This window comes from Coloeus monedula, assembly GCF_965178545.1.
Source record: "Coloeus monedula genome assembly, chromosome: 7".
Taxonomy (NCBI): Eukaryota; Metazoa; Chordata; class Aves; order Passeriformes; family Corvidae; genus Coloeus; species Coloeus monedula.
In genome coordinates this window covers 39,384,114-39,394,367 of record NC_138787.1, presented here as the reverse complement: position 1 = coordinate 39,394,367, position 10,254 = coordinate 39,384,114, and the positions used below count along the sequence as shown (strand labels likewise).

The 10,254-nt window shown below is 53.0% G+C and overlaps 1 protein-coding gene across 4 annotated transcripts in view; it reads right to left on the bottom strand.

Annotated features, from left to right (window-relative positions):
- Positions 1 to 863: 863 nt before the first annotated feature.
- The window catches only part of FMNL2 (formin like 2), a 111,390-nt gene continuing 101,999 nt past the window's right edge, over positions 864 to 10,254 (bottom strand). For 2 of the 4 annotated variants that reach the window (XM_082284858.1, XM_082284861.1), the window contains 8 exons: positions 9,907 to 9,975; positions 9,734 to 9,814; positions 8,727 to 8,856; positions 8,454 to 8,617; positions 8,221 to 8,322; positions 7,711 to 7,809; positions 7,174 to 7,297; positions 864 to 4,158 (listed from right to left, as the gene is read on the bottom strand). In XM_082284858.1, the coding sequence (XP_082140984.1) occupies positions 3,995 to 4,158; positions 7,174 to 7,297; positions 7,711 to 7,809; positions 8,221 to 8,322; positions 8,454 to 8,617; positions 8,727 to 8,856; positions 9,734 to 9,814; positions 9,907 to 9,975 (933 nt within the window). In that variant the 3' untranslated portion in view covers positions 864 to 3,994. The remainder of the gene's footprint in view (positions 4,159 to 7,173; positions 7,298 to 7,710; positions 7,810 to 8,220; positions 8,323 to 8,453; positions 8,618 to 8,726; positions 8,857 to 9,733; positions 9,815 to 9,906; positions 9,976 to 10,254) is intronic. The other 2 variants (XM_082284860.1, XM_082284859.1) reach the window with 2 other exon arrangements.

Sequence of the window (10,254 nt, the reverse complement as noted above, 5' to 3'; positions counted from 1 at the left end):
GCATGGAATTGGGAGAAGGATTTAGGGTGTGACAGGTCCTAAGGGTTTGCAGACAGGGAGGAACTTCTTCCAATACTCTTAAAAGGTTTGCCTTTATTGAATATAAGAAACTGGGAACATAAATTATTCCAGTGGTGGGGTATTTTTAACATCTTCATTCACTCTGCTGGAAGAACCTCATCTTAAGCTGAGCCTGCTTTTAAACCAAGCAAGACAGGATTGAGTTTTCCAAGGAACTGAGTTCAGGCTTATTTTCCCAGTTTTTTTGGTTTTTTGGGGTTTTTTTGGGTTTTTTTTGGTGTGTTTTCCTCCTCTTCCCTATTTCCCAGCCCCATTTTCTCCTGTGGCAGCCCCAGCACAGCCAACAGCTCAAACTCTGCATTCCCACCTGGAAACTGGAAGGAGTTTTAGCCAAATGGTTTCTTTTTAATGAATTATGGGATGATTTTGAACTGTGTCCATCAATGTTGAAACCTTGGCTGTGCTGGTTAATCCTGACCCCCCTCAGAACAATTTTATTAAACCCTTCTAAAAGTTAAGTTGGAATTTTAATATCAAACTGTTACATTTTGGCCTTAAATATTTGGATTTTTTGGAATGCATTTGTGGCAAATACTAATCCCCATTTATTTCTCTGCTGGAGCTGATCCAGGTGTCTCCCAGGAACATCCACCCCAAATTTCTTCCCTCAGCCTCTTCCAGAATAACAAAGAATCGATGCTGCAAATGATTTCAGTCTTCACCCACACAAGCTCCAGGTGTTCACCTGTCAAATATCACGATTTTTAGGGGGGGGGAAAAAAGGTAAAAGTGACCCAAAAAACCCCTCTGGATTTCAGTGTAGTAGTGTAAATAGTTTATTTGATTTTATGGCAGGAACAGACCAGGAAAGGAACGTGAACTGCTTTATAAAACACTTCTAATCTTGCTAAGAAGCAGATCTATGACTAGAAAAATATTAAAGAGAACATGCCAGCTTGGCTTTCATTTTGAGCTTTAATTAAAAAAAATACCTTTGAGCTGAAGCAAATGAGATTTAGTGCTTATACCCCAACAAGTGCTGAAATTGAAATTCAAATTGTCCAGTTCTCTTTGATCCAAACTCTCATTCCAACAGTGGCATGTTCTCTTTAGCAGGTCAAGTACACGGTGCTGCAAATGCAAAACTTGGCAGTTTTTCAAGGAAAAATTCCTGGAAATTGGTCAATGTGGTAACTCTGAGTCCCAAACTGTCCTTTTAGTTAAATATAAAAACAAAAACTATAAGTTAAAATAACATTCCGATTGTATAGCACAGGCTTGATGCATTTATTTCCTTTTAAACAATATTTACAATATTACCCAGAGGCTAAAGTGGGGGGGGAGAAGGGGGGAGAGTGTAAAAACCATAAAAAACTGCACCAATTTTGTAGCAAAATATCTGTACATTTAAAAACAGATTATCATATAACTACACATTATCCAAGGAAAACAAAAACCAGGGACCTCCACCAGTGGTTCACGGGAGCACAATGGAAAAGGGCAAAGAAATTCAGTGGTTAAATACTATACAAGAAATTTTACAATTAACAGATGCATGAGCCCAGGCAGGGAAGCTGGAAGCAAAATGGGCCTTGGGAAGGACAAATTTCTCCTCAGTCCAGCTCTTCCCAGCTCCTGGATGCTGCCGGCACGGAGTGGGATCCATCCCGCTGCTCCAGGGCATGGGGTGGTCCTAAATCAGCCTCCTGTCCTTTGTTAGGCTTGGAAAATGCCATGGAGAACCTAAAACCTACCGGGAATTTTAGGCTGGGCTTCCCTTCCACAGGAGCCTCAGCAGGGAATCCGAGCGGGAATGTCTTGCAGCCGGAGCAGGGTTGGAATCCCCGTGCCAGGAACTGGACTGCAGTGGTCCTCAGAGCCTAATACTGATTACTGGGTGTTAATTGCTTAGTGCTAATTAATAAATACGCTGTTATCCCAACGCTGCCTCCCTCGGCCCCCCAGCCACGGCCCTGGAACATCCCAAAGCCCCGGCCTGGGGTGAGCTCCTGTTCCATTCCTATCCCTGTGACTGTGGGCCCACATTCCATGCGGAGGCTGCAGGGGCTTGGAAAAGGGCTGGGTTGCTCCTTGGGATTATTAATTCCGTGTATAGAAAGCCCTTAAATGTCTTTGTTTGCAGTTTTAATTAAAATAGAGCCGTTAAGTGCAGCTGAAGGCCAGGCCCGCCCCTCAGCCCAGCATTAAAAGCCAAGCACATCCCAGTATTCCCAGCATTCCCAGTTTCCAACCAGTCGGGCCCACAGGAGCCCTCGCTCTCATCAACCCAACCCCCCAAACTAATCCGTATTTTACATTTTGGTTACAAATCCTGCAGAGTCTTGGTGTCCAGAGAAACCCAACCAACCCCCATCCTATTGCTTGGATCCATCGGAGCAGGAGCTTCCATTTGAGGCACTTGGCGTGGAGAGCCCGGCGCCGGGCCGGGAGCCCTCCGAAGGTCCGTTTTTCCCTGGAAAAGGCGGGATGGGGAGCCCATCCCGCTCCCTGGCAGGCTCACATGGCCAGCTCGGCGCCGTTGGAGCGCAGCCCGTGCTCGTCGAAGCGGCGGCGCACGCTCCTCCTCAGCGCGTCGGCCCGGCGGTACGGCTGGTTCCGGAGATCTGCGGGGAGCCGGGAGTCAGGAGCGCCGGCACGGACACACGGACACACGGCACACGCAGGACAGACAGGGAAAGGCCCGCTGGAAGCCAGTCAAAGCAGCTTGTGGAGGACGGGAGCAGGGATTGGCGCAGCGCAGGGAGCAGGACGGACGTGCCCGGAACTACGCGCCCCAGCGGCCGGTTAATACTGGTGGGATCGGGATGCTGGTGGGACCACGGGAATTGTGCTGTGGGAACGGCCCCAAGAGCCCTCTCAAAGGCCACATCGACCCCAGTGAGCTGGTTTGAGGTGTGCCCTGGGCGTTCCCACACTCCCTAAACGCCACAGCTGGAGGATGTTCCACCTCACGGTGGGGTGTGACCCATGGGTTCAGCCACAGCAGGACGGATTTAGGATCCCTACGTCTCATTTAGCATGGAATAATGGAATCATTCAGGGTGGCAAGGACCTCCAAGATCTTAAAGAGGTGCCCTGGGATTCTCCAGCTGCCAGCCCACCTCCTGGCTGGAGAGATGCTGGAACAGCCAAAGGAGGGGAGAGCTCGGGAGGGAACACTGAGCATGGGATGGGACGGATGGATGGATGGATGGAAGAGGGAGAAAGCTGATGGATGTGATGATGGAAGCCCATTACAGGTGGCCCATGTGCTGTCACCTGTGCACCTACAACACAACAAGCACTGAAGACAATTCCAGTTCTAATATTTCTCTCCTGGCCGACAAATCTGTGCTGGACTGGGCAAATCCCTCAGATTTCCTGGATAATTTGTGCTGGAGTTGACATACAACTCCCAAACTTCTCAGCTCTCCTCTCTCCACACCTGCAGCTGGAGATTGTCCACCTCATGCAGAACCCAACTGTGGGGCTGCAACACGTGGGGACAAAGCTATTTTGGGCTGGACTTGAAGAGAAATGGCCAAAACAGGGTGTGAAGGTGGTCACCAACCCACACCACGTGGGGACAAGGCTGCTTTGGGCTCAACTGGAATTTAAAAGGCCAAAAGGGAATGTGAAGGTGGTCACCAACCAAAGGCACTTGGGGACAAGACTATTTTGGGCTCAACTTGATGAGAAATGGCCAAACCAGAGTGTGATGGTGGTCACCAACCAACACCACCTGGGACAGGACTATTCTGGGCCAGACTTGAGGAGAAGTGGCCAAAATGGAGTGTGAAGGTGGTCACCAACCAACATCACCTGGGGACAAGGCTGTTTTGGGCTCAACTTGAAGTGGCCAAAACAGTGTGATGATGGTCACCAGCCACCATCCTGTGGATCCCTGCACCTCCAGAGGGGAGAATCAAGGATCTGGGTCTCCACTGGCCTCAAGGGTCTCACCAGTATTAGCTCAGCCACATCTACCACCAGCTGCCTGGCACAGAGAGAGAGGAGGAAGCCAAGTAAAAAGTGATGCTTGCCAGCTCTGGGAATCCTCCACCACGGCTGTGCTAGAAGAAATCCTTACCCTCGAGTGAACATTGGGAAATTTAGTGATATTATTCTTCTTTAGGGCTAAACAGAAAAAAAACAGAACAAAACAAAAACAACAAACAAAAACAAAACACAAAAAATGATGGTTAAGTAAAAAAATGGGATGGAGAATGAAGAGCAAGTCAAGTCAGCGTTCAAACCTCCCGGGCAGAAAGCACGGAGCAGGAGGGGTTAGACAGGCCAGGAGGGACAGGAGGCCGCTCCCTACCCCAATTCCAAGCTGCTTTGAAGGTTGGCTCCAGGAAGAGAACACAGCAGAGAAGCCGAAGAGCAGAGAAGCACGGAGCGGGTTAGTTTGTGGATTTCTTGGCAGCACTGCTGCAGTTACACAGGGAACAGGGGGAGGAGCACTGTTGGCTTCTTAAGCTGAGTCCTTAATGAGGACAACAGTGTCCTGGGACATGCTGGGTTAGGGACACCCTTAGGACAATGGGCACCACCATGGGAATCGCTCAGTTCCATGTCAGGTTTTCCTTGGCACCGTTCCCGTGGTTCTGCCCTCTATTTCCTGTGATTCCCAGCCCTGCTCCCCTCTCCCCCTGCTCCATGCACTGAGCCCAGCCTCGGCAGAGTCCAGGCTCAGTGAGAATTCCCGATGCCATGAAAGAAAGCTGGCATGGAACTGACATGGAATAAAAGAGTTAAATATGGATGTGACCAAACGAGGAGAGATTTTACCCCGCTGTTCCACCCCATGCAGCCAAACATGCAGGTGCTGGTTAGGAATCCTAAACCATCCCATGGGTGTTATTCCCGAGCCAGAAGCCACCCCCAAGGCCCTTCCCAAGGTCCATGCAGCCCGGAATTCCGCTCTGGCGTGCAGCTGAGGTGCCACATGCACAGCCCCCTGAGGTGACACAGACAAGCCAAGTGAGCTGTCACTGCCTGGGCTCCTCAGTCCTTGCACTGCAGGAGACTCATCCCAGTGACTCCCACCTTGCTGTTCTATGGGACACAAGGACAGCCGGACGGGATGGGATGAAGAAGACATGCAACAGAGGGGACACCACTACAACGTCAGGAGGACGCTGGACACCACTACACACTCAACAGTCACAGAGTCCTGGCTGAGATCCACACAAACAAAGTGGCAAAAAGCCTACAGCGACCTTCCTGGTTTCTAAGAGCGGCAGGTGTGAAAGAGGGAGAGTTTAGTAATGGAATTCCTCAGGGACAACAGGGTCGCAGAAGAACCGAGAGCCGCGCTTGGCGCTTCGGGCGGTGAACGGCACCGTCTTCAGCACTGCATGGGAACAACAACAGCCACACACAAACCAACGTCAGCACTGCTCCAGGCCACCACAGGGACAGCTCAGCGCTCCCACAGGGACACTGGGACACCTCCAGCCTGCTCCTCACGGGCCCTTGGACAAGGTAGTTGTGAGGCTTGAGGAGATATTTCATCCACTCGTGGAATCCCAGCGTGGTTTGGGATGGGAGGGACCTTAAAATCATCTCATCCCACTCCTGCCATGGCAGGGACACCTCCCACTGTCCCAGGCTGCTCCAAGCCCCAGGGTCCAGCCTGGCCTTGGGCACTGCCAGGGATCCAGGGGCAGCCACAGCTGCTCTGGGCACCCTGTGCCAGGAATTCCTTCCCAATCCCTGATCTTCCCTTCATCTTAAAGCCATTCCCCCTTGGCCTATAATAAAATAATTTCCTTGAAGAACTTGCTTTAAGATGTGCTACAGGTCTGTGGGAAGACCCCCTTGGTGTTTGGGATCAGAGTCCTGAAATGGTTTGGGGTTCAGAGGGACCCTAAAGCCCACCCAGTGCCACCCCTGCCATGGCAGGGACACCTCCCACTGTCCCAGGCTGCTCCAAGCCCCAGTGTCCAGCCTGGCCTTGGACACTGCCAGGGATGGGGAGGTGCAGGATTTACTGGGATATCTCCAGGGATGGGGAGGTGATCTCAGTCCTACCTGACCCTTCCATGCCTGACCTTTCCTCCTCCATGGCTTGAGGCCCCAAGATGGGCAAATCCAGGCACCAGAGCACAGGAAATGTTTAATTCGAGCCTGGCACCCTCTCCTCTGGACGTTTTTTCCATAGGGATGGGTGTCTGCCACACAATCTGTTCCTCCCACAGAACAGAACTGTTTTTCCAATTAAATGAACTCCCAGGAGTCCGGAGGAGTTGTGGAAGCAATGCCAGGTTGGATATCATTGCCACCCTGCCCTTTAAATGAGGAATGTTATCTCAGGGCCGTTAATCAAGGTTGAAAGGAGTTGGGGAAGCTTCACACACTTCATCCAGTTGGGCAAAAACTCCCTGGATTTCCTTAGTGAGGGATCAAACAGCTCTCCTGCCCTGCTGCAGGAAAAACTCCTGTGGAAAACTTCCAGGAGCAGTTGGCAAAGACCTTTTTTTTGAGCTTCTGTGCAAGGGAATGGAGTTTGTGAAGCTCCTGAGGTGTTAAATCATGTTCCATCCACACCACAGGTGAAGAATTTGTGGAAAACTCCAAATACTGCAATCCCAGCAGCCGGGAGGGCTAAAAAGGATTGAATTCCTGGGCAAAAGGCAGCTCAGGTGGCTCCTTTTAGCAGCAAATATTTGCAGCCAAGTCCTGACTGTGCCTGGCTGCACCAGGAGCTGTGTCCCTTCCCTCTGGGATGGGCAGGAAAACCTGGAGCAGTTTGGGGTCACCAGGGGTTGACTGAAGGATTTCTGAGCTCAATCCTAACGAAAACAGAGGCTTTTCCTCCCGACACTGACCCCACTTGTGGGGAGCAAAAAGGGATCTGGGACAGATCCACATGGCACAGCTGGAGCAGCTGCTGGGATCAGGCACTCCCTGCCTGCTCCAAAAACCTGGGAATGTCCCCACAAGCTGGAAGAGAAGGAGCAGAACCTTCTGCACTTGCTGCACAGCACACAACCAACGCCCTCAGGAGGACACAAAGCCCTGGAGCAGCCACTCGGCAGATCCACCCTGTTGTTCCTGAGGCTGGCATTCCCAGCCGGCTGGCAGAGCCCTGTTGCTCCTGAGGCTGGCATTCCCAGCTGGCTGGCAGGGTGGGGAGGAGGGTACCTGTGATGATGTCCTCGATGGCGCCGTCCTTGCCCTCGTACACGTGCCGGTTGTCCTTGACCTGCCGGCGCCGCAGCTCCGCGATCAGCTCCTGCTGCTGCCGCTTGCTCTTGTGGGAAGGGGACTGGGAACACGCACAGGGATGGTCAGGATGGACCTCTGGCTCTCCTGGGCTTCTTCCTGAACCTCTCACACCCATTTGTCCCACCAGCTCCCACAGGAACTGCCCATTTCCACCCCCTTCTATCCCAAGGCTGGGAACAGCCGTGTGCCGGTTGCTCCCGCTCCATGGAGAAGCCAGGGAAGGACAAAGTTTAGCTCATGGAAATAAGGACAACACAACATTCCACCTGTTTAGTTTTCCTTCTGCAGACTTCCCAAGCAGCAGAATATATACTGGAACTTCTCCAGCTTATCCCAGCTCCCTCCATAAAAACTTCCAGACTCTTTTCCAGGCAACTACAATTCCTCACTCAGAGCTGAGGTTTCTGAGTATCAGGAACATGATCCCACCTGGAAGCCATATCTGTCCCATACCTTTTGGTCCTGTTGCTCCATCAATGCCTCTTGCTCCATGAGTTTTTCCATTAAGGCCTGTTCCTGCTTTTTCCTCAGCTCGTTTTCTTCTTCTGCTTGCTGTTTGTGAGAAAATCCATGGGTTAGAGATGTCAGGGAGGAATGGGATCCTGTGCCAAAATGGGGCTGTCTGAGAAAGGGAGAGGAGAAGAAGAGGGAGAAGAAGAGGGAGAAGAAGAGGGAGAAGAAGAGGGAGAAGAAGAGGGAGAAGAAGAGGGAGAAGAAGAGGGAGAAGAAGAGGGAGAAGAAGAGGGAGAAGAGGAGGAGAAAGGAGGAGAAAGGAGGAGAAAGGAGGAGAAAGGAGGAGAAAGGAGGAGAAAGGAGGAGAAAGGAGGAGAAAGGCGAGGAGGAGGAAGATAAGAAGGAAGGGGAGGAGAAGGAGGAGAAAGACAAGGAGAAAAGGAGGAGGAGAAAGAACAGAAGAAAGAGGGTGAGGAAGAGGACAAGGAGGAGGACAAGGACAAGGTTTACCTTGTAGGCCTTCACAAAGCGGACGAACACCGGGAAGAAGACCGAGGGTGGGGTTGTCTTGGGATTCTCCCCGAAATACTTCACAGCATCATCAAAGGCATCCTGCAACAGGCACAGCTTCAGAGCCCTGCACACCCTCCCAGGCATCCTCCCCACCCCCAGCATTCCATGGAAAAACAGCCCATCCCTGGGTGTCACCCCCCTCACCGCAAATCCCAGGAACACAGAAGTACCTGGGCTATTTTGGCATCGTCCTGGAGCTTCTTGAGCTTGCCCTCGTTGCTCTGGATGAAGTCCTTGAGCATGGTGTTGTGGTCGTGCATGGTGTACTCACGCTTGGTCAGCTCCAGGCCCCGCTGCAGCTCCTTCACATCCAGCAGGACGTTCTCCAGGGACACTGCGAAAGGAAACAGGAATGCTCAACCCACAGGCTGAGTGATTCCCGGCGGGCAGAGCCTGCTGTGCCAGGAAACGCCATCCCAGGAGGCTGCAGGAGGCTGCTGCACCTGCTGCTGCCTTCTCCACGTAGTGCAGCTCGTTGTAGAACAGGGCCACGTGCTGGTACTTCTCCTTCACCACGTTGGAGATGTAGTGCAGCAGCGTCTGCTTCCGGTCTGTCGACTTCGTTTCCAGGAGCTGGGAAGAGCAGGAGCAGAGGTGTGGGGAGCTGGGAGCAGGCTCCAAGCTCAGGGACTCACTGGTGCTGCCCCAGCGTCTTTTCCATGCTGGAAGCACCAGTGGAGTCCCTCAGCAGCCACTCACCCTCGGGTCACCACAACCCCCTGAAGGGCCACAGGGCTGGGATGGAGAGGAAAACTGGGAAAGGACCTAGGGGTGATGAACATAAGCCCAGGGGTGCCCAGGTGGGCAAGTGGCTAGTGGCCCCTGGGCTGTGCCAGCCCTGGAGTGACACAGCCCCAGGGCAGTGCCCGTCCCTGAGCTGGCGCTGCTGGGGCACCTCCAGTGCTGGGGACAGCTCTGGGACAAGGGGGACCCTGAGGGGCTGGAGGAGTCCAGGGAAGGGAACGGAGCTGGGAAGGGGCTGGAGAATTCCTGAGGGAGCTGGAAAGGGGCTGGAGAATTCCTGAGGGAGCTGGAAAGGGGCTCAGGCTGGAGCAAAGGAGGCTCAGGGGGGACCTTGTGGCTCTGCACAAGTCCCTGACAGGAGGGGGCAGCCGGGGGGGTCGGGCTCTGCTCACAGGGAACAGGGACAGGAGGAGAGGGAACGGCCTCAGGCTGGGCCAGGGGAGGGGCAGGGTGGACAGCAGCAGGAATTTCCCCATGGAAAGGGTGCTCAGGCCTTGGAAGGAGCTGCCCAGGGGGGTTTGCAGTGCCCATCCCTGGAGGGATTTCAAAGCCCTGTGGATGTGGCACCTGGGAACAGGGGTCAGTGGTGGCCTTGGCAGAGCTGGGAATGGTTGGACTCCATAACCCTGGAGAGCTTTTCCAATCTCAGTAACTCCCCAGCTCTAATTCCCAGCTGGTGCCCACAGCACATCCCAGCTTTTCTTACCAGGTCTAAACTCTGCAGCTTAAATCCATACACAGCCCCTCGTTTGCTGCTGTTCATGTAATTCCCAAGAGCCAGGATGATCTGCCAGGGTGAAACAGAGCAGAGCAGGAATTCTCAGGACAAATTCCTGGAAGTTTAGACACCCCTGGAAGGAGAGCTGGGGTCAGACCTACCTCCAGGATTTTCTTCAGTTTTTGGGATGACTTTATGGAGACAGAGGCAGCGATTATGGCGTGGAGTTGCTGCAGGGAAACACAGGGAGAGCTTTGGTTAATGCCCATCCAGCCAGGAGGAAAATGAACATCCTGAAAAATCCCCTCCTGGTTTTCATCCACACCGTGGGACAGAGCATGGATGTCCCTCTGCCACAGAGACAGACTGGGAGAGCTGGGAATGTTCCCCTGGAGAAGGGAAGGACACAGGGAGAGCTCCGAGCCCCTGGCAGGGCCTGAAGGGGCTCCAGGAGAGCTGGAGAGGGACTGGGGACAAGGCCTGGAGGGACAGGACCCAGGGAATGGCTT